Here is a 24,878-nt window from a genome sequence, read left to right as displayed (position 1 = left end):
TCACTAGGTATTACATCGAATTGTTAAGTAAGAGGAAGGATGTTTATGTCTATTTTATTACTTCTAGAGAGAACTGCAACTCCTAGAGAGAATTTTTTGTGCGTTACGCCTTATTTAAGAGCATTAGTTTGTGACCAGCACGAGACAAATCACTCTGGTCCTGCAGCTAAATTCCTAAACACAACAAAAATCTCTTTCCACATACAGTAGTTAAGCCAAAAGGCAGAATTCACTTAAAAACAGTAATTAACAAGAGTACCATTTAATTTTAACTATCAAGTCAGTTCTGTCAATCAGTCTGTTCCCTGCTCATATGCTACATCCACAAGTGCTACATTTCTGTATTGGCTGCACATCAGCAATCTCCTTTCATACATCTTATTAATAAAAATAATTAATACTGTCGTTATTTTTAAAATGCTGTTCCTATATTTAGGGACTGAGATCAGTGAGAACTTCTAAACATTCAGTATCTAATGCTGTTGATGGCCGCAAGTTGCAACTTTGAGGCTGATGAGGAAAAAATTCACTGCCCGGAGGGCGATGGAGCAGGTCACAGAGGCGGGCTGTGGGATCTGTCTCTGGAGGCTTTTGAGACTCAGGTGGACAAAGCCACAGCTGGCCTGAACTACTGCTGTCACCCTAGGTTTGAGCAGGGCAGCCTAGATGATCGGCAGATGTCCCTTAAGATATCTTCACTGTGGTGACTCTTTCAGGGTGGAGGAACCCCCACCAGTCTGGGCAAAATCCTTATTTTAAGGGATTTTCTTTGGATTCCTGCTTACGAAAAGTCTTTATATGGGTTTCACTGTTTAAGCACCTAAAAGCTTAACAAAAAACAAAATGTTCTTCTGGCAATAATCATATTATTACCAGCACATTCACTTGTCAAAGAATTCACTAAGCACAAATAGCCTAGATCACACATGATAGCTCTGGCACCCCAAAACATTTCGTATTGGTTTTTACAAAGCTTTAGAGACATGCAAATAGCAGGATCGTAAAAAGGTACGCAGAACTGAATTCCTTCTGCGGCATACCAATACTCTGCTGGAAACTGATGTGGGCTTTTTGTTGTCGTTTTACGGAACCGAACAGAAAGTAAAACAGCTCCAAGTATTTCAGACCAAACACTTCAAGAACTGAGCGTTCAAAGGAGTTGCCTGGAAGCGCCGTGCCCTGTTGCGAAACTTCAGGTATTCCACCTGAGCAGTCGCTCGGAAGTCACGGAGCAGAACCGAGCACCTTCACAGGCAGCACGGCCACCCGCCGCCTCCCTGCCGACCCTCACGTCCCTGATGCTCGAGGGACAGCGTGATTTTGGTGAGGCTGCCCCGAGGATGAAGGCAGCCTCCTCCACCTCCCCGCCCCGCAGCGGGGCTCGGGGGCACCTCGGGGCGCTCCGGCTGCCCCGGGACCCCTCTGACTGCCCCGGGACCCCTCCGGCAGCCGGGTGGGGGGGGGGTCCCTCGCAGCCCCCCGCCGCGCCCCCAGCGCCCGGTTTTGGGGCAGCTCCGGGAACTCCCGGGAGGGTCCCCAGGGGGATGCGGTGCCCACCGCCCCCCTCCTCCAGCCCCTCGCCTCAGGGGGGCCGACGGGGAGATGCCGGGGGTCTCGCCCGTGCGTCCGGGCGGGCGGGGGGCTGCCCGTCGGGGGGCTCACCTTCTGCTGCCGGCGGGCCATGTCGGTGGGCTGCTTGGCGTTGAAGGGGTGCGCGATGCAGCGGGCGATGAAGACGTAGAGCTGCAGCCGGAGCCGCTTCTCCCGCTCCTCCCGCTGCAGCCGCTCCTGCTCCTCCCGGCCCTCGCTCAGCACCGAGGGGCTGGGGCTGGGGCCGGGGGTCGCCGCCCGCCCCGCGCCCCCCTCCCTGCCCCGCGCCTCCCGCGGCGGCGGCAGCGAGCCCCCGGCCGGCGCCCCCGGCCCGTCCCGCCGCCGCTCCTCCTCCTGCACCTCATCGGACTCCTCCTCGCTGGACGAAGGGTCCAGCATCGCGGCCGAGGGGCTGAGCGGCCGGCGCCTTCCCGGACACGTCGAGTTTCCACCCCGACGGCTTCCTCCCGGGAGCCGAGCGAGGGGCGGGCCGGGGGAGGCGGGGTTTGGGAAGGGGGTCGAGCCTGGGTTGCCTTGGGAATTGCTCCGAGCCGCTCCCGGCGGAGGCGGGGACGGGGCTGGGCTCCAGAGACCGCCCGCCCGCACCTGCCCGGCTCGGCCCGGCTCCCCTCGGCCTCCCTCCCGCACCCCGCACCCCGCACCCCGCACCTCGGGGCCGCCCCACCACGGCCCGGGGGTGCCTGCAGCCCCCCGCCCCACCACGGCTCGCTGGCATCCTCTGTCACGTAGTGCGGGCAGAACGACAGGTATCGCAGATGCCTCCAGTAAAATAAATAAATGAAATTATTAAAAATAAATAAATTAATTAACAGAAGCCACTGAAAACATGTTGGTTTTTTTTTTTCTGAGACGAGGAGTGAGCCGAAGCGTCGCTCGCTCGCCCAGGATGCCCCTGCTGCCAACAGGCAGCTCACATCCCTCAGAGATCCGTGTTTTGGACAGATTCAGAGAGGTTCGTCTTCACAGTTCAGGCTGCGAGAAGCGTATGGCAGCCTGCTAGCGTCGCTTTCCCAACTAACATAAAAAAGGTTTCAGCACGTGAAAGTGAAATGTGTGCAGTCCGGTTGCAGCGCCCCGGGCAGCGGCCCTGGGGAGGGAAGGCACGTTAGTTTTGGGAGGATCAAGGAGCCCTTCTCTGGGCCCTGCACAGCCACACACACGGCGGTGCCGGTACCGGGACGTGGGCACCGCAGCCCAGGACTGGGGGATAAAGGCCAGCGGGACGACTGGCTCCCATAAAGGCAGTGTCCCTGTATGCTGCATGAAAATGATGGCAAACGAGGCTCTGCCCACGCAGCTCTCAGCCTCTCCTGACCAGCAGTGGCAAGTTTTAAAAGCCCTGGATGGAAAGTTGGCAAACCCAGAAGGTGTGCTCAGTGCTTGCTGCTTGAGGATAGCCTTCATCCCCTGTTCAGCTGGGATGGGCTGGGGGGAGTGAAAGGCTCTAGTCCATTACCAACATTTTGAAGTGCCCAGTCCTGCAGATTTAGGACAGGATCTTTAAAGCAGGCAGTTATCTCCTGAGTGAATTGGCTTTCAGAAGGTGAAATTGCTCCTGCTGTGGGCAGCTATTAGCTAGATGGCAGTAGTAAGTATTAGGAGTCTGGGTTCTGCTTCTGCATCCACCAGAGGAATGCGGTGGAGCACTGGAGAGCTGTACTGACACACAGACTTTCTTGGACATTTGGATGCTAAGTGTAGCAGTCGTATAAAAATAGCTCAGGTTTTTAATCTAACAAAAATCTTCCGAATCTTCTGAAACCAGTGAAATGCAGAAAGGCAGTCAGGGAAAAGTATGGAAGTAAATCTGTCAAACATCTCTGATCACATTTCCTTAGACGAGGAATTGCTGAGGACCATTTTTATGGGTAACACCACCACCAGTCATGTGTCAGTACTTGTGTTCCCCATGTATCATTGCAAGCAGTGCTAGCCCTATAGTAGGAAAGAACTAGTTCTGTAAAGGTATGGACCTGCTTACTCTAAAGTACTTTTTCACTGCAGGATGTACAACATGCACTCTGATTTGAAGGTGTCTTTCACAACGATTTGTTGTCATTCTAGTAGGAAATAAAGTAACACTATGAAAAACTTGCCAGTGAAGGCATGCAAAGCACCGACTGGGGTATGAACTCCCTAAACTTCAAAACCACCAGGTCCTAAACATTTTTAAATTTAGTGGCCAAGCCCAGCTGTATCATATCTTGATCATCGATTACCGCTGCATTAAGGCCAGGATCAGCATGTTATCATGCATACAATTACACGACTCTTCTTTACATGAAATGTTATATTTGCTCCGCTAGCTGCCTGCACCTTTTTGGAGGAATGATCTCCCTTATTTTACTTCATGTTTCAGAAGAGAATCACAGAACTGTTGAGGTTGGCAGGGACCTCCTGAGATCACCTCATCCAACCCCCCCAGAGCAGGGTCACCCTACACCAGGTTGCCCAGGACCATGTGCAGTCAGGTTTTGAGTATCTCCAAGGATGGAGACTCCACAACCTTTCTGGGCAACCTGTGACAGTTTGACCACTCTCGCAGTAAAAAGTTTTCTCTTATGTCTAAATTAAATTAATTTTCTGTATTTCACACTGTGCCTGTGGCTTCTTGTCCTTCCCTGGGTACAGGGAATCATCCCAGCACCCAGGTCATTAATGAAGGTGTTAAGCAGTATTGGTCCCACAATCAGTCTCTGGGTACACTGCTAATGCCTGGACTCCAGGTGACCTTCACAACCCTCTGGGCCTAACAGTTCAGCCAGTTTTCGGTCCACTTCACTGCCCATTTCTCTAGCCTGGACTTCTTCAAGTTGCCTCTGAGGATCTTATGGGAGGCAGTGCTGAAAGCTTGCCTGAAGTCAAGATGAGTCATGTCCACTGCTCTCCCCTCATCCACCAGGCCAGTCATTTGGTCATAGAAGGCTCTCAGGTTGGTCAGGCATGATTCCCCATACACAGATCCATGCCAGCTACTCCCAAACACTTCCTTGCTTTGAATATATTTGGATATAGCTTCCAAGATTATTTGCTCAGTCACATTCCCAGTCACAAAGGTGAGGATGGCCGGCCTGTAGACCTTTAGTTTCCTTTAGAGAATTTAGGAGTGCTATTTGCTTTTTTCCACGACTTGAAACATCCATTTAAAATATCTTCCCTAGAGCTGCACGCCAAGGACCTCTAGTAAGGCTACAAAAGTCTTGTATTTTGTTTTCAGGCCTCATCTTTTCTCCCTTCTCTCTTCATTTTGGGAAAAAGATAAAAACAAGAACAATTTAAATTTTGTTTTCTATCAGATCAGGCTTAAAACAGACTGTTATCAACTTGGAATTGACAGCACTGATAAAATGAATTGACAATGCCTATCTGCATATCTAGCAGCTTAGCACAAACACTCTTACCTTTTGCAGCTACTTCTAGCACAACTCTTTATTTGGTATTTTGTGTTCCCATTCTAAATGCACTCTCAGCTGGCATTATTTGAGAGGTTTGGGTGCTGATCTCTCATTCGCTCTTGGTGCCTTTTTTTTTTTTTTTTTTTCTAATGCATTTAAATGTAGAGTATCTACTTGTATCTTTTGAAGATTTCTGCAGAGCATGAAAGCCCCCCCCCTTCCTGAATCCATTTTGTCTACTTTACTGACAGTGCCACCATCAAATTTTGTGGTGTCAGTCTTGTATGAATGAGTCAGAACTTGCCCCTTAATTCCTCAGATGCTTATGTTCAAATGCTGCTCAACCAGTTAAGTACACAAATACCAACACAAAATGCTTATATTCAAATAGCTGTACACTTCACGAATCCAGCCACAGCAATGAAAAGTCATTCAGTCAGTACTACTCATTAAGATAATCTAACCAAACCCATTTTTATTTGTGCTTTCTCTTCACTTTGTCTAACCTCAGCACAAGTTTACTTACAGCTGCAAGCATTCAAGTGCAATTTTTCTTCCTAGATGTTATACTTAGCCTAATTCAGTTTATAAAACATATTTATTTTAACAGAAGAGTGTTAAGAACTGGACTGTTCTTTTTTATATAACAGTGAAATGAGGATTTTGTCAATAAAGCTTTCTATTTAGGGGATAAAAGAAGCAGTAAAATAGTTATTGGTGAAAAGCTCAGTTTTGAACTGATCCAAGATTTTTATTTCAAGATGCAGATAAAAATTTTAGCTATGTTTTCAAAACCTTCCTTTGGGAAAATGTATGACGAAAAGTAAAGTTTGTAAGAATTTATTTATACTCAGTAAGATTTCCTATTATAGAATCAGTGCTTTGTAATTCACTCATAAACTGTCTTTTGATTGTAAAATTCATTATTATTTTGAGGCTTAGTAGTTCATGGTAATGAGTTTTAGCTTCACGCAGTGCATTTTCAGCTTAGACACTTCTAGTACTGTTCCTTTGTGATGCTTTAGATGGCTAAATCATGTGCTTAAGCAAGAATCTCACCTTTTATTATTTGTAAGCAGGTCATAGCCAAGGCCAGACAAGACTCTGGTGTTTCTTGGGTGCTTTGAAACTGCTGTGTCGTGGGAATATACTATACGAGACACCACTGAAAGGTGGATGAAGCACTGCCTCTCTCTTGTCTTATGTCCTCATTTATTTTATACACCATGAACTTGTGTAGAGAAACTTGAAAACATGAAGGAAGACTGCCATGAAGTCTCAAAACCTTAAAGTAAAGTAGAAGAAATAACCATATTTTTATGATTATTTTTTAAATAATATGATGGGAAAGCTGAGCATATATCATTTTTGTGGCATGGCTTAAAGTTTCTGAAGGTCTCTAACTGCTACCAGTATTGTCCATTGATATGTATGAGTTCTTACCCAGGCAAGAACGCATGATGGAGATGCCACACAAGCATATGGAGTAAGTAATGTGAATTTACAATTCACCTAGAAGCATATAAATTTGAAAGTTCAATAGAGCTTGCATTCTGCTTTGCAATGAGCAGTGCCCAATAGATCTCCATAATGATAAATTTATCAGCATTCGTGTGCTATCAGCATGCAGTGCTCAGCTCTGCAGTGTGAGAAGTTTGTGTGCAGTTGATATATTTCCCAGTTTTATGGCTTTCCCATGCAGCTGTTTATTTTATTCCTTTGTGAAGAGCTTGCAGGAGGCAGCTAACATTTCTGCAGGTTTAATTTCTGGAATGTAAGTTCATTTCATTTCAGGAACGCATTTCTCCCAGAAGAGTATCAGATGGTACCTCTCTATTAATTTCAGCTGTTCTGTGCCAATTCAAGAATATAGATGAGGAGTTGTACAAAGAAATCAGCAAGTAATGTTTTGGTGTTGGCCACACCTAAAATGGGTTGGGCAGTAGTAACTAAGCATTACAATAAATGGACCTCTTTAGCTTGCCTTGACAAGAAATAATTAGAGAGCTTTCCCTAAAAAGCAGGCTTGTCATCTATTTATTTCATAGTGAGCCTCACTATAGCACTCTATAAGGTGGTAGAACTTCCTGGGTAAATATTCACACAGCTATTTTCAGACACCTGAAAGGATGGGGTTTATTTTTTCCATCCTCTCAACCACAAAAGCAAGTGGCAGAGCATTCACAGGCTTAGTAGGTAAAGAGGACATTGCACCATGTTTTTGTTGTACTCTTGCAGCCATCATCACACTTATTCTGCTGTAAAGTCTTTCTTGTCCACCACAGTCTCTTGCATTTGCAAACAATGATGGAGCATATTCTTCTACTTAAATCAAAAAAAGGTACTCCACTGACCTTTATCTGAATTGCAAAGTTTAGGAATGTGTTTCCCCAACACTATTCTATTTCATTTGACTCCCTAAGAGCAATCATTAAGCTAAATGGCCTTTATATCCTTTTTACCAGAATTGGATGCAAGTGTTATGAGCTACATAGGTCTCAGGCAAGAGCATAGGGAGGAAAAAAGAGAATCCACGTGCCTGATTCCTACTAGCTTTTCTAATCCTTATGGGAAATTCCCATCCTCTCCTCAGGTGAGTCCCCAGAGACAGCTGAAGAGGGTAAGTGATATTAATAACTGATCCATATAAAGAAGAAAAAAAAAAAAACTGGATCCAGGTATTTCCATGCATAGCTTCCAGTTTTGTAGCGCAGGTTTAGTTCATGCATATGTATGTAAATACACATAAATATGTGAGAAAATGCTAATCATATGTCCTGCTCTGACATTTTGGAGGTGCTGCATTACTCACAAACTGTGCCATATCCATGTAATGAGCAGGTTATTGCTAAGAGGCCAGATTAAAATTTATGTCACATCATTACTTAGTACTAAAAGCTATTCTAAAAAATGGAGATTTTTGAATTAATTTGATTCAGAGTAGCCTTGTGTCTGAAATGCAGTGTTGTTCTCCACACCTTCAGGTAATTAAGGCAATCTGATTTTTCAGCGTGGGGTTGAAAAAGTGACATTAATAACTTATTTAAAATTCTAAAGAAATATTCAAATCCATTTTTCTTAAAGGAATGTTTTTACCCACAAGAAACCTCTCTACCATTCAACCTGTCTTTGCTGGCTAAGGCTGTTAAGACCATATACACCACCAAGTCAATCATCTGGTTAGCATAGCAATGCCAATACAAATCTTAGAACAAATATCAGTATAGATTAATGAACTTCTGCGTTAGCAACATCTAAAAATGTACAGAGCCATAAAGTAGCTGGTGTTTAGCCATAGTACATTAATACTTCCAAGTGGTTGCTCTCATGAACACATAACTAGCATTATTTTTACTATGAATCGTTACTTTTCTCTAAAATACTTGGTCTTTCAGCAAGCCCATATAACACAAAACTTGCTGATGTGAGCAGTGCGGAGCACTGTGAGAAATAAGATGGAAGCTGGTATCTCTTACAGGATGATACAGATATCACTTCTCCAGAAGAATGTGCTTACTTTAACCCTGTTCAAATCTATACACAAATAATAGAAAGTAGGCTTGGAAAGTATCCTAATAAGTTACCTGAATTGTTCTTGGGCTCCCAGATGAAGTCCACTACACCTAATCCATTTGCGACTGTTGCCCGTCTAACTTTGTTTTTAATACCTTCCAGTATTTCAGCTCCCTAGGCAAACTGTTCCAGAATTTCTCTCTCTTTCATTTCAGAAAGCTTGTCTTAATGTTACCCTAAGTCTCTAATTCTGGAAACTCATGCCATGCATGGGAGCGTGCCTCTGCTATTCCTTCTTGAAGGGTCCCAAGTCCAGGCCCCACTCACCCTGCACGATGCTTTCTCAATTCCTGGGTACACTGGAGGAAAAAAACACCTTGCCTCCACTCCTTTTGCTATGGGAGCTGTTGTGCTCAGTCTAGACAAAGGCAGACCTTGAGAGTGGTCCCTGTGTTGGAAGGACAGTCCCTGAGGGGAGTGTTCCTGGGAGAAGGAGGGGCCCCCAGTAATCAAAGAGATGACATCCATCATTTTAGGCTGAAGGGAAAAGGCACTTCAAAGACATGGTCTCCCTCACACCTTGTGAAGAGGACCTGAACCAGTTCTCCTTTTGATACCAGGGCTTGGAGAAGGAGGCACAGGGTGAGTCTGCATGGCAGCAAGCAGAAGCAAGACGTGAATCCAGCCAGGCTCCATGCCTCTTCCAGGAGCCACCACCGGGTGTACTCCTGCCAGAGCCTCCTGGTGCTTTTGGGCTGGAGCAGAAGAGGCCAAGCTGCTCATTTCCACACAGCTCCTCCCAAAGTGGACAGTAGTCTCTGTCACCTGCCCCAGACCTCCTGAGAGGGACCCCCGGTGGGGCAGCTGTCTGGCCAGCAGGGCCCTGGGCTGGGGACTCCCTTCGGCATTTTCTTGGTGCTTGGTCCTTGGCCTGCAGGGGAGAGGACAAGATGAGAGGACAAAATGAGGTGATGGAGACTGGGAAATGATGAGGGAGGAGAAGGAGTGTAAATTTCCAGCCTTTTGTCAGCAATGAGCTCAGAGCCTCTAAAATCTACACCATGTTCCTGAACAACTTAAACCTATCTGTCTCCTTCTGTCTGTGGTGAACATGGAAGACAGTTTATTCCCTTCCTGTTTATAGAATCATAGGATCATAGAATCACAGACTCATCTAGGTCGGAAAAGATCATCAAGGCCAACTGTCAGGCTCACCTACCAAGTCCCATCACTAAACCATGTCCCTTGGTACCACGTCCACACATCTCTAAAATACCTCCGGGGATGCGGAATCCATCGCTTCATAATTTCAATGAAACATGAAGTTTCTGCTTATAAAAAGGTTTTGTGTAAAAAGGAATTCTCTTGGTTCTCCTCAGCTTTCTGTGGGCTACATGATCCCTCAGTCTTTCTGCATAGGCAAATGGGTGCAAACTCTGATTACTCTTGTTTCTCCCTAGTTGAATTACAGTGTTCTTGAAGTGGCACTCTCAAATGTGCATCAGCTTTACTGCATCGCACTGAACAGAAAGAATACTTTATGAGCTTATATACGACTGTCCATTTAATACTTACCATGACAGATGCTGTTTATTTGTTTGTTTGTTTGTTCATTTGTTTTTTCCTAACCCCTCAAGCTGAGCAGCCACCTATGTCATTCTTCAGGAATTACAAAGTTGGCCCCATTCTGCAATGAAACCAGGGATCTTGTGCAGTGCTACTGCCACTGAGGGCTGCTCTGGGAGAGAGGAGTAGAGCTGAGGCAGGAGAGTGACAGCAGGGATGCATGAGGGGCTCAGTCTTTCCAATTAGTCATTCTCTCACCATGCAAGCCTGCAGTTTTGCATACTGGTCACTTTAAATATTTTGAGATTATTATTACCCTGTTAATTTTGTTTTGTGCGTGAGCTCAGATTGCTGGCTGCGTACATAAGTAATTAATTAACTAAAAATACAGTTAATGTGGACTCTTACCAGGAATCATGCCCGTAACTGAACTGTGCAATGAATAACCATTTGCATAGTTCAAGGACATCCTTTTTCATTTGTGCAGCTCTGGACTTCCGTCTCAGTCTAATCAGCTACAATGAATTTGTCTTCCTTTAAGGTGTATTTTGGAGTTCAGATGGATTGACAATGCCCTTTTCATATCTTCCATTCCATTTGTTACGGAAATGAACTGTCATTTAACATGGCCCCATTTGGCACTGCACTGACCAGGAAGTGGAGAACCAACCTTGTGGAAAATAAAACAGATTAACTTTCAGCACTGATGCCTTAACATACAGAAAAACAGACAGAGTCAACATTTGTTTTGTTGAATTCTGGATAATGAAATAAATGGTACAGAAGATCTTTAACTCATATCCTAAGTGATTAGTATAAAGAAAATATTTTGAGATGGCAAAACAAGATTAATCATTTAATCAAACTATTCCACAAGGTTGATGAGAAGGTACGGAAATTTTGTTAAGAGTTTGAAATAGCAACACAAAGAACATTGTGATTGTGACCAGAGAACCAGCTTGGTTCAAACCTTTATGCAACGATATATGGTAATTTTCTGATTCATGATGAAGGGAGTGTTTGAACACATTAGCAGACCTTTTACAGCATATGGTCAAAATAAAAAGGATCCCTGCTGTCACGTTTAAAATCTGCATTTTGAGTACTTGAAGAGTCAAAATCTTCTCAGATGCCTGTCTGTGAGCTGGAATTTTATATATTTTCTTCTAGAAGAATTATTTGCCAACAGCTTCTGTACATTTAGAGCACAGAAATTTGTTGTAGAGAGTACAGCTATGGGCAGCTGTACCAAGCATACTCAAAGACTGCTCCCTGGGAAGTGCATAAACTCATCAGTGTGATTCTGCTTCTTCCAAAGGCCTTCTAGTCATACCCAGTTGTCCCTATTTTTAATGTAAATCCTGATAAGTTAGGACTTAATTCAAAGGCCACTGGTGACAGAAATAGCCCCTTTTTTCTCTTCAGTGGGCTTTTCTCCATTTGTTTTCAACAAGCTCTTAAACTCTGCCCTGCATTCGAACTTCAGTGAAGCTGCTACTTGGATATAAAAGAACATAATCACTTTTAAACCATGAATAAGAGGAGTCTTGCTAGTGTCTGGATTTATCATTAAGAAGACTTTCTTATAGCCTTTCTGAAAGGGGATATTAATAGACCTAGAAAGCTGAAATCATTTTTAATTACTTTTTCACAGCTAGACTTAAGTCAAGTATTTCTTCGGGTATTATTTTAAACCAGTCCAGTAGTTTAAACCATATATGTGATAATGACATTTCACTCTTTTCTGTGGATGACTATGTGAAATTTTTCTGCTTTCTCATGCTTCCAGTCTTTTGGTCTTCTAACATGTTGCCTTAGGTTAGCTGAAGGTCTGTTTCCCATACTGTGTTTTAGTACAGTTTCAGTACAGTTTTAACACATTGCAGGGAGTTCTTCACAGATGGTCCAGCAACTCCTTTTATTGTCCCGAAATTTTTGGTTACAACATGAAGCCGCATTCTTGACAATTTGTGCAGTTAACTCAATCTAAATAATATCCGGGTATGTTTTCTTCAACTTCAGCAACTGCAGTTAGTATATAGATCGAGAATTCAGCTTTCGTATTCCCCCCACTCCCTCCTAAAAAGCCATGTCCTTCTGCATGTGGAGAGAAGTTGAAGTAACTGTACCCTAATGCCCTGTCAAAAAGGAGATGGTTAATCAGAATGCAATGCAGGTTTGGCTCTGTTCTTACTTTTTGCATCTAATGATTTTAAAGGAATTGTTATGATTTGGAGTCCTTGATTCCTGAGAGCTTGGGCTTGGTACTACTACATTTGGCTGCGTGTATCTTTTTTTTATAGTGTCACATTGGCTTTTCAACATATTGTAGTCTTTCCACTGTCATTACTGGAACTGTTTTTGTAATGTCTTGGTGACTCTGTCAGGGAGGATGTCATAAATTCACTTTTCTTATCATTCAAGACAGGTAAGATTTTGATTTATATCTTGAGTGAAGCTCTGAAGTGATTTTTCTGGAATTATGAACTTTTTATCTGGCAATAAGCTGAAAGAAGAGCTGGAACATTTACCAGAAAAATAATCTTTGCATTTGACTCTAAAGGAAGGGCATATATATGAAGAAAGGTAATATTTATAAATATATATGTTTTCATACCTATAATGGATATTTTAACTAAAAAGGGTATTTACAAAATACATATTCTAATGAATTCAGGTATTTTAATTTAATTCCTCTTTTTTTTTTTTGAAAAACTAATCTGAACAGATTAAATAAAATTAGGTTAAAACACTTCAGTGCAAGTTTATTGAAACATACTTGACTTACAATACATGATGCAAGCAAAGTGTGACACTGTTTCTTCATATTAAATGTGTTTAAGTATTTGTGTTAAATTAATTCCAAAGGCAAATGCCAAATACAAATATAATTTCTTTGTGCTGTCCTGCATCTTGCAATCAGCACTTTGGATTACAGCCTTTGGGGATGATTGCTAAATCACAGCATAAGATTAGTGCTAAATGGAAAGCTAGCAAAGCGAAATGGCAGGAATTATACAAAATTAGTTCTCCCATTAGTTGCTGGGTTTTGCAGCTGAGTGTGTGATCTCCAGCACCACCTCCCTGATCACCCGGTGAAGATGTGATCTTACAGTTTCAATGTGAAGTCTCACTACTGTTATCTGTTCTCAGGATACTGCACTGGCTGTCCTTTGGTTTCCAGTGGTTTTTAAGATGTTTGCTGTGAATCATAAAGCTGTAAGATTCCTGGAAAAGGCAATATGGGAGAAGCTACCAATGTGCTCTTAATGGTCTAAGGCAAAGAAAACTTTTCTCCGTATATGCCCCTCAGCGGTGACATTTCAGGAAGCCTGCAAGGGTAGAGTCTAATGGGACTTTTGAAGCCCATGCTTCCTAGAGAAATGAATTCCTGGACAGAGCTTGCTCGAGAAATCAGTTAATGTTGCAAAGCTGCTAAGATTTCTTTATATGTACTGTACTGTCACTGAATCACCAGGTTGCCTGGAACTTGGGATAGATGTATTTCTAATAAAGCATAATTGGTAATAATAATAGAATTTAAAATATACGTGTAAGATACACACACAGAGATATGTACTATGTATGCATTTTCCACCATTCGGGAAATCACTTCACTTTGTAACTAAATTTAAATCTTAGTCAAGAAAATATCCATAAAACTTCAAGACTGTTGAGTGTTTAATTAAAATAAAACCTATGTTTATGGTTAAACACATACTTCATGGGTTCCAAAAAGGGATTTTTTAATTATTTTTTTAAAGGAAAATGTGTCCTTTCTTTGTAATCAGATCTTTGTTAATACAGCAAGTCAGAGTTTGCATACAAGGTCACTGTTAAGAAGTTAGGACATTCAATGGTCTCCCATGCTTCATATAATTCTATAACAAACAAAGCAGTAAACTCAGCTAATGCTTTGCTTGCCAGATGAGACACTGACAAAAGAAAAAAAAAAAAAAAAAGAATTCATTTATTTTTTTGTAATGGTAATGGAAGGAAAAATATAGGGCCTGGTTCTTACTTACAGGAGATTCTTTATGGCTTTCTAATGATTAAAAATGCATGAAACGAGAGTGAACATTTATACCTCATTTAATTATAGGCCTTAAATAGTTGGGAGTTAAGCTGGAAAACAGGGTTGCCAGTCCTTGCTATTTGCTTTTTTTTTTTTCCCCTAGGAAAAAGGAAGTCACAGAAATAGGAACAAACTGCAATTTTCATGGAAATAAAAATGGAAAAGATGGTCAGTATTATTTAAAATTGAAGAGAACTTGCAAATATGACCCTACTTCATCATAATGGCCCAGAAAATGGGACAAATAAAATGAGATTTAGATGTAATTTTTAATGTAATGATTAAGAAATGAATCTCAAGTGTTTTGAGATCTCTTACATTCAATTTTAGTACTTATTGGAAACTGTGATAACAGAATACTGGGAATATTTGGCATCCTGATCATAGACTTGGTAGTTAAATGTGAATTTTGCCAATGTGAGTGTGTCAGAACAATGTCCTTTCTCATTCCCCAAGGTAATTCTGACTGTTCACATATATAGAAAGTGTACGGTGATTGATAATTCTGCCTTGTTATGTTTTGTTGGCAAAAAAACATTTTTGCCAGCAGAGTTATTAATCTATACAGAAATATCCATAAGATGGTGCTGTATCTTAAATCTGACCAGAGTCATTTGCATTGAAAAATAAAAAAGTATGTTGCAATTGTAGCTTATAGCTCTTGTTATAAGCCTAGTGTTGGTGACAATTTCTTTGGCAGGCATATTGCAAATGTTAGTTTCCAGTCACTCCAATATGTTAATTTACATGTATTAAAATATTAGTCACAGCATCTTTCTTCAAGCCTGAAAAATGTAAAACCAGCTGAAAGGTAGTTTCAGTGGCACTCTGTGTATGAGCTGCCAGTAATTTACTTTCACAACTGATATTCTTTCCACCCACTTTTGCTAAAGGTAAGTGATGGTCCAAGGACTCTTCCAGACATGACTCTAATGGAAAAAAAGGAGAAAACTGTGCACTGGGGGCTCTATTTAAAGGGGTGGGAGGAGCAATAATGGCCAAATCTGGCCAGCAAATGAAAAGACTGTGGGAGAAATGAATCTGAGACATTATAACCGCCCCCACAGGCAGCGAGAGCAGAAATTTCATGTGCAGCCAACACATAGTATTGCTGGATTTTGGTGAGAACAATGGTGTCAAATGGAAAACTGGCTGGAGGGCAGTCAATTGCTGCATTATGCTCCTGGAGCCCGGGCAGTGGATTATAGCTCAGTAATCACCTTCCCCCACATCTCTTTGCTGGAGAAATGCACAGCCAGGGCTGAGCTGCCAGTGGTACCATGGCTCCCAGCCCAAGCACGCCGAGTCACAGGCAGGAGGAGGGAAAAGGGGCTGCTGGAGAGGGAACAGGCTGTCACATCTGCTGAGGTCCCTGCGTTTCCACCCGTGCTTCAGCAAGAAGGCTACAGTCCTCCAAAGACCTTGTTGCACTGGGAATTTTGCCTGCGTGAATCATTCAGCTTTGGCTGTACATTTTTCTCCCTGCTCATTTCTCTGAAGGGGTGAGATGACAGGAGCTACTGATCAGCTGATAAATCTCTGGTTCTCTCTCAATGTGATTTCTTCATTTATGCATTTACTTCTGGAGCTATTTGTACATAGTCTTAGTTTTTCTCCTTGAAAACAAGAGTCAGGGAAGATACAATATACCAAACGGCTAATATAGAAGAAAAGAAGGAAAGATGGTTTAGATGCAGCATCATTCTGTAGGAAGTAAGGAAAAAAAGGAAATGGAGAGTGAATTGTCCATAGTCAAGGAAGAAGGAGAGCACTGTGTCAGCAGTGCTGACCCAGGCTAGACCAGAAGATGGAATATGACAAAAAGAGACTCATAACATCTTCCCTCTGCTTTTAAGGGATAGGGATGATATTCTCTGCAACTATCATTCCCCTTTGCCTTTTTGGATAAACCTGTGATCTTGTTGATTCCAGACCTGGTGAACTTCCAGTTATCTCATTAGAAGGATAGAAACTGGTGTAACATAGAAAACCATGTTTAGATTCCTAGTTTCAGTCCCTAGATTGCAAAAAATCAGTGCTTTTGGTGAAAGTTACAGAATAAAATTTTAAAATATCTTGAAAGATATTTTCATTTTTCTCCTTGCCATTTAGCTGTTAAGCAAAAACTGAAATACCATGCTTAATAGTACATGACCATATGATAACACCTCTCTGTAGGCAAATTGGTTCTTGAACCAGTTCAGATGATCAAGGAGGAACAGAGGGAAGCATAAGCTGCTTTAATAGAGCTAATATAAATTGGAGGCTAAAAATATACATATATAAAGCAAATGTAGTGTATGCCTGGTTATTCATCAGATGTTGTAGGATTAGTTTCAAGAAGCTATATACTAATGTAAGGCTAGAACTTCTACCTGGCATCATATAACAGATGCTGTCAGTATATTTTGGTTTATTTTATTTAATCCTGTGAATTCTTGTTAAACACACTTCAGGAATTTTTCCTCCTTCCTATAGTGCCATATTTCAAGTAGCATTCTGCTTGCTTTTTCTTGTAATGATACAAGACCTGATTATAGACACAGCTAACTCTGCTGATGTGCTGTTATTATAATGCCACCTGATACCTCATTCATTTGATACATTAGGTAGTGTCCGACAACAACAAAACAAAGTGCTCACATCATTTCTATAAAGACGGAATGTTTCAGTGGCAAGCATGAATTCAGGGTAAAAGCTATATGTATGCGGCAGTGCCAAAATGCCCCTCGGCTTTTTCTTTTTCACTTTATGAAACTTGTTAGATAATTCAGAACCAAGAAGACCTATTGAAAAAAAAAAAAAAAAAAGATGGCAAATGCATGAAGTAATCCATTATGGCCTTAATATGGCAAAATTCTTGTCTGCTTTATATATATTTACATATATATATAAATATACACACAATCATCAAAATAAGAGAAGGAAAAGAGTAAGGTATTTCTGGAATATATTTATTTTATCGCTTTATAAAGCAGCTATATCCAGGAAAATTGATGACTAAATGCTGTCTTTTCAATAGGTATATAAATGACATACAGTCTGAATTAGCTTCTAAAATTAATCCTAAGGTACACCATTAAATTCATAGATGCCTGCAGTTCACAGTCTTTCTCACAAGCGAAGATATCCCTGTCATGTAAGGAATAGGTTCCCCCAGCAAAGGTCCCCTCTGGGGAAGCATACCCCAGCAAGTCCCAAGCAGCAGCAACAGCAGAAGCATATCACTCCTCTGAACTCAGGTGCTGTGACAGAACAGAAAAGGGAGGAAACGACTCAAGCAAATGAGTCCCAGACCATTAAGAGTATTTATGGATTATCCTCTGATCCTGAGGTATGGATTTTTGAGGACTTCCCAGGCTGGAGTACAGCTTGCATCTATTTTACACGCTGTTGTGGTGCCTCTGTGGTTCCCCAGGTATCCAAGGGGTCCCATCACTTCCACCATACCTGGCCTGGACTGCAGTGCTGTGTCTCTGCTTGGCCCTACCTTGCCCCTGGGAAAAGAGACCACACCTGTGTATGGTGCAAGACCGCAGCTCATAGGGGTGCCCTAGAAGGCAGAGAGGGCAGGTGGCCAGGAGAGCTGGGATAGCCTCGTAATCAAGGTGCACAGGTGTACCTGCATCTGACAGGTGTGCAAGACACCTTTCACACACCACCACTTCTTTGTCGTGGCCAGGTACTTTGTTCATTCTTGCTGTTCTCCTAGTGCCCTGGTTTGTTGCTCGAGCTTCTCCTGTGGCTTGGCAGTGAGGAGGATGAGGGAATTAGCTTTGAGATTGTAACTGCAATGCAAGTACAAGTATGGATACAGTTTTGAGCTAAACTCCTTCCACTCAGAGTTAAGACCATCCTGCTGCTGAGCTGCTTATCCCTGTGACCTTAGCAGTCGGGGCTGCTGAGGCTTGGGAAGTTCCTCCTACCACCAACCTTCAACACAGTAAAGGAATCTCCATCTCCAAGATATATTGGATTTTATGTCCATTGTCATGTACGATCTGCAGGCTATGTAGAGGACGGTCAGGAAGAGTGATCGCAAAGATCACTGAAAAGTGATCAGTGAAGGTCACTGAAGACAACACCATGAAGTTACAGTTTCATGTTGCTGTTCTTTCCCGATGGTTCAGAAGGGGGGCTTTGGTTTATGACAAGCCATAGTTGATGATCTGGTGGAGAATTATCCTGTGTGTTTGTGGACAGAAGATTCACTGCGAGTGGTGAAGACTACCATGTTCTCAAAGAACAACAAACGACCCAGGCTATCCAACACTGAGACAGAGTGGAGAGAATGAAGGCGCTGAACTGTTTGTGAAAAAAACATGCTTAAGATGAGAAATATTAAAGATAATCTTTAAGGTATATATGGAGCTCCTTAAGGAGGCAGGGGAACATAAAGTTCTTGTGCCATGTTTGATGTAATAAAGTGCAGTTCTCTTCTGAGACCAGGGCAGCATCCCGCTCCTGAGACAAAATCTGCCTGTTCGTGACTTGCAGAGCACGTGAAGGGCAGGCTTCTATGCTCTATGATTGGCTCAGGGCTCTATGATTGCACAGAGAATTTTGAGATGTCTTTAGTTGGGATTTCATCAGGTGCAGCGTGAGCCTGGGAGGCTGAGGCAGGACTCGTCAGGGGCAAAGGCACCATCAGCCTACAGCAGGTCCAGGGAGCCCCATCTCAGAGGCCCAAGACCTGGCAACAGTCAAAATGTCCTTGTTGTGTCCCTTATTCCACTTCCAGTGTCACAGCCTGTAACTGTTACAGCATGGCTAGTGCTGAGGGGCTCAGTGATACAGAGCAGGAAGATGGGCTGGAAGCTGCTCTTCACATGTTTTTCAATACATTTCACCTGACACCCCAGCTGAGAACTAATTTGCACAGAATTTAGCCTTACAAGGGAAAAATACAGTGAAAAGCAGATTTGCTGAATCGTCATTTAGAGAGCACACTTGAGCAGAACTTATTGTGCTCATTTGTCAGCTAATTCATTAGTGTTCACGTCATGCTGTCAGGATGCTTGGCTGTGCTCTGTAACGGCATTTTTTTCCTCTGCTGAACAGCAGTTTTGCAATTGCTGCATCAATTATTACAATGTAAAATATTTGATATATTATTAGATAAAAAGTAAACATATCTTGCACAAGGCATTGCATCAGGATGTAATAAATGCACTTGATGCTTATTGGGCTTTACAGAGAGAGGCACTTGAGAGAGCAGATTGTCTAGAGTGAAACGACCATCTGGAAATTTTGTCTGAAGCCTGATTACAATTGAGGTTTAAAGGGACACTTTAAAAAAAAACAAAAAAAAAAAAAAAAAACAGCCTATTTGAAGGAAATACATCTGTATGGATAGTTTGAAAGCCTAACAGAATTTAAATAAATTCTGATAAAACATAAGTGTTAAAGAGTATCTCATCTGTATTCTTCGCATATCAAATATTCAACAGGATCTAAATAAGTTTATGCAGTGCTCCACAGTATATTAGATAACTTTATTCAGATGTAAAGAACATTGATCTAGGTTATTTGAGGAGTTTTATTTGTGACAGCAAAAGATATGCTTTGTGTATTTTTCTTTTCTTGAAATGCCTCATGCAAATTAGGTTCTTCAGCAAAATGGCCATAATCCTCTCTAGAAGCTATGAGCTTGAAGAAATTTGGTTTAGAAATAAGAGGAACCCAAGGTTTCAAGCAATTATGTGATGTGTTATGTTACTGAGGAGCCAAGGTCTGTCACAAATGTGTGGTTTTTCATCATGGGATTTTAATAGAAAAATGTGAGTCACAGCCAAGTTCTCCCAGTTTTTGGCAGCGGTTCTTTAAATGACCCAACTAGCCAAAATTACACATGGTTCATTCCCTTCTTCATCTGTTCTCCAAGGAGAGACACATATGTGTAGCGCGGTGCTTTGCTTTGATGGGATTATGGTTTAAGGTTATGCATTTATTTATTTCATTTTTATTATAAAGTCTGCTGTTTACTTTTAAAGAAGGTAATTTCGAAGATATTTTCTTTGCAATTGGAGCAATGGCATGAACTTTGTGGCTGTCCTTACTGCTTATGGGAATTCATATCACATTTTCATACGCCTGGAAAATCTGAGTTCGCAGTTTTATTCTCTTGGAATAAAATTATTTTGTCCCTGAGGTATGAACTGCAATATTCATCGTGGATTTTCCAGCTGCTTTGGGCTCACACTATGGACCACCATTACGAAAAGTGTGAACCTGAATGATGCCCTGGGCAATGTGCGTTGCAAGCCTTTCTAGTGCTGTTGTTCCACAACTCCCCTGGCTATCGAAGGGACGGGTGAGTGCACTTTGTGTACTCTTAGGCTCATACCTGACCCGACTGCTTTGTGTTGCAGCCCAGGCTCCATGAAGACACGGTGTGCAAGAGAGGCTGGCTGCTGCTCTCCAGGATGGAGTGGGGTCTCCCAGGCGACTGAAGCCGGTTGGAGATGCTGGCTGTGAGTTCAGTGGCACTGAGAAATGGGAGTGCATGCCTTAGCAACAGGTTCAGTCGGCCATAATGATTATGTACCTCTAACAAAGACCATGCCTTTGAAAAGTCTCCAAAGGCATTTCATCTACCTGCTAACACTGCCCTGCTTCCCCTGCCCTCAGAGTCAGGCTGCTGGTCTTTACATGGGAGAGAATACACTGAAGGACCAAGCAATTCACTGATGCCTACATGATCTTATGTGTTGAGGGTTAGATAAAGCTGAGTGTCATCTGCACAGTAGTAGCAAGCACATCCATGGTGTTGGTTCTGTACCTTACCTGCATGTGCTGATTTAGATTCCCAATAAGCATTATTTTCAACAGCATCAATAGGCTTTATTAGGGACAGGACACAGGTCACAGGCAAATGCAGAAGATAGATTAAATAGCAAGGTGCTCACAGGGCTGGGTGTAAAAGTCTTTAATATAGATTTGCTGTTGCTAGTAATACCATGTAGGAAGTAGATAAGAGTGATTTGAAGTATATATAGTACAGACACCATCAGGACTGGTCGCATGTTATCATATAAATGCTTTAGAAAGGACAGCATGAAAGTCTTTTTTTTAGAGAGATATATTTTTTATCCACTATTTTGCATAACTGTATCGATTCTTTTCTGAAAACTGTGCCATTCTCTCCCATCTCTCTTTCCTATATCTAATTATTCTCATCATCCACCCCTGAACTGGGATTGGGAGACTACAGCCAGATGCATCATTCTGTCAATTCAGAGAATTGCATTATTATACTTTTGGTATTACTATCCCTCCCATTCCTTTCAAATTCTAACAATTCATTTGCTTCTTAACTGCTCTCACAGAAAGATCAGAAATTTGTATCGCGCTGTCCACAACAGTTCCCAAGTCCATTTTCTGAATGGTTACAGTTAATTTAGAAGCAAGTAGTGTGGCCGAATGGTTCAAATTGCTCCTTCCGCTGCTCGTTAACCTCGTATTTCTCAGCTCTTTAAAAAGCTTAATCCTTTTACCATTAATTAGATTGCATGAACATAAGAATAGAGAAAATGTATGTAGTTGTATCATTTTAAGAAAGAAGGCATTGAAAACTCAATTTTAAATGGATCCCCTACCAAATCAGAATGAAATCCTACTACTTACTGTGTGAAAGCCAATTACTTTTGTTCACCAGCCTTTAGAAAATCTTTGATTACCAAAAAAAAAAAAAAAAAAGAGTGTGTAGGGAATTTTCAGGTTAACTTCAAGAGGCTATTTGTATAGCCCTTCTAATATAATGGAAAAGGTTAATAAAGAATGACACAGTCAATATATAATGCCTAATTATAAATATTCCTAAAGTAATATATGTAATTCGGGTCATATTCCCTGTTTCTGTTTCCCTGACGTCAACCTGCTTTCGAATTTCTGTTGCTTTTTCCTGATTAACATTCCCAGTTCTGATCCCCTTCACCATTAAAATTCCTGCCCAAGGCAACTTATTCTCTCACCCTAAAATTCACATCAGCATGACCAAAAGGGTGCTCCAAAATTCAGCTCTGTCTCCAGGCTCCGTAGTCACATTATTCCTAAATTACTATCTTTCCTCTTAGTATATAAAACTGAACCTTCACTTTGAAGCCCTACATGAATTTTGTCCCCAGAGAGCACAGTTCTCCCTTTTGCCTTTACTGCTCTGGATACTCTTCCAAATCACTGAGGCTGCACAGACAAAAGCAAAGCAGAGCCTGAGCCCCAGAAGCATTACCACCAAGCAACGCAGCTGGAAGGATCACAGTGTGATGCCCAGTTAACGGGTTGCCTTTCCTGGGGTGGCCATTAGAAAAACCATGTTTCATTGTAAAGGAAAATTTGATGTAGAAGTTCCTGAGATGCTGCTATTTTGAAAAATTAATTTCACTACAATAAGATGTTGTATAAATAAGTAGTTAGCTGTGTGAACTTTCCATGCTTAATTTTTATCCATTTGATCAATGGACTGAATTCTTCCAGACTACATTAGGCTTGTTTAACTTCCTAGAAATGAAGAGGCAGTCATATCATTGTAAGGCATGTGAGGAGCGGCTGAGGTCCCTGGGTTTGCTCAGCCCAGAGCAGAGCAGGCTGAGGGGAGGCCTCATGGCGGCCTGCAGCTCCCTCACGAGGGGAGCGGAGGGGCAGGCGCTGAGCTCTGCTCTCTGGGGACAGCGACAGGACCCGAGGGAACGGCATGGAGCTGGGACAGGGGAGGGTCAGGCTGGGCGTTAGGGAAAGGTTCTGCACCCAGAGGTGGTCGGGCACTGGGACAGGCTGCCCAGGGCAGTGGTCACAGCACCAAGCCTGAAGAAGTTCAAGAAGCATTTGGACAACGCTCTCAGACACAGGGTCTGGTTTCTGGGTGGTCCTGTGTGGAGCCAGGAGTTGGACTCGGTGATCCATCCCTATGTGTCCCTTCCAGCTCAGGATATTCTATGACCACAGGATTATGATATCATAGGATCATATCATTATTAGCTCAGTAGACTTTTTTAAATGTAATCATATATATATATATATATATAAAATACATAAAGAAAATTCTGTGCTGCCAGGCATAACAAGTGGCTTGTCAACATTTCAGAAGTGTTACCTATTTACAGAGAAAAAGAAGAGTTAGCCTAATCTTTAATGTAAGAGTGCTAGGAAACAGTGAATATATATATATATATATGTATATATATATATATATATTTAAAAGTCTCTTTGTATTTGTTAATGTAAAAGTCTCTTGATCCGTGTGGTATTCTTTACATATCATCTGTCAGATTCTTAGCTGCTAGAAATGCATTTTATAGCAGGTCTGTTGTTTATCACCATAGTTGAAGGAAGGCAATATTTTATTATCATTACCACTCTTCTGATGTATCTGTTGAAATTATGAGCTAAGCACTAGCTGTAAGCCACGAAGGGAAGTCTAGAGTCTTCACAGCTGCTGTTCTGAAGTTGGTGAAACATCTGGAGATAGTGCGTCCAGTCACATCCCTTCATGTAATTTACTCACTTTTCAACTACTGTGAGTATGATTCTGGAAAATAAGAGTTGATCAGAGGAGTGACTGATGTATTAAAAATACTTATACAAAGATCTAGCAGAAAAAAGCTCTTGTAAGTCCATTTTTTAAGTCCATTACAATCAATTAGACAAATTCTGTCGGCTGAATTGCTAACTGTCCATTGGATTTGTTGTTTAGATAGACGAATAGGCATCGCAAGCTCTGTGGGTCAGCATTGCTAAAACACTCCAAGGAAAAAAAAATATGGCAAGTTATGAAAATGTGGACCTAGAAACATCAACATGTAACTGGTGTTGTAAGTAAATACGTGGTTCCCATTGCAGCAGCTGCAGGATGACATTAGCCCACTGCCGGGGTGTCGCAGGAATTCTCTGTGGGGTGCTGGGCTGGTTTCTGGGAATTCACATATTTCCCCCAGAACATTTTCAGAAGTCAGGATAGCCTGGGGTGAGGATTAGCTTTTGAGATTAGCCTTCTGAAGCATGTCAGCAAGCAAGAGGGCTTTGAAGGCCAAGAAGAAGTCAACAAAGCTCAATTCTGCAGTGGGAACGCTACTGTGGGCATATACTCACTGTCCTGCAGGGAAGGCTCAGATGTCCATATCGTGTGAAGGCTGGAGCAATTCGGCAATTGAGTGCTTTTGCTTTCGGCAAGACACTCAACTCATTATACTCCTGGAAGGACTAGGAGCAAGCCTTCCCTGGGAAACCTCCCAGGTTTTGTTTTCCTAAATTTTTCTGTGCTCACATAGGCGTTTCCCCAAGTGAGGATGATAGAGATCGTAAACCTCCCCACAGACCTATTCCTAAAGTAAACAAATAAAGAAGAACAATATTGTCAAACAGGCATCTAGGAATTGGACAGTTGGTACTGGAATTAACTCACAGCCATCTGGCTTTGAAATTGGCTGGCAGCTCAGCTTGAAAAGAAACAAACAATTCTGGGTATTTCCCCCCCACCTTTTATTTTTCATTTGTAGGCACACACACACACACACACACAAAAAAAATTATTTTGAATAAACCTGTCTCACACAGTATCTGCAAGGAAGTACACAAACACAGAGGACTAAATTCAGACTAAGATGCCTCCTGTTTTACTTGTAATTTCTTGTAATAACTATTATTTATGACTTAAACAAACCTGTTTGTAATGCATATTAGTGACTTTCTCTCAGGCCTTCACTGTCCCTCTTCACCCAGGG

General features: G+C 42.1%; 1 protein-coding gene across 11 annotated transcripts in view; it reads right to left on the bottom strand.

Annotated features, from left to right (window-relative positions):
- The window catches only part of CADPS2 (calcium dependent secretion activator 2), a 311,398-nt gene extending 309,314 nt beyond the window's left edge, over positions 1–2,084 (bottom strand). For 7 of the 11 annotated variants that reach the window (XM_066990701.1, XM_048065660.2, XM_066990721.1 and 4 more), the window contains exon 1: positions 1,663–2,082. In XM_066990701.1, coding sequence (XP_066846802.1) covers positions 1,663–1,989 — 327 coding nt within the window. In that variant the 5' untranslated portion in view covers positions 1,990–2,082. Of the gene's footprint in view, positions 1–1,662 lie in introns of all 11 variants that reach the window. The other 4 variants (XM_066990707.1, XM_066990733.1, XR_010828792.1 and 1 more) reach the window with 3 other exon arrangements.
- Between the last annotated feature and the right edge of the window lie 22,794 nt (positions 2,085–24,878).

This window comes from Anser cygnoides, chromosome 1, assembly GCF_040182565.1.
Source record: "Anser cygnoides isolate HZ-2024a breed goose chromosome 1, Taihu_goose_T2T_genome, whole genome shotgun sequence".
NCBI classification, from domain to species: Eukaryota; Metazoa; Chordata; class Aves; order Anseriformes; family Anatidae; genus Anser; species Anser cygnoides.
This window is presented reverse-complemented; position numbering and strand designations above follow the sequence as displayed.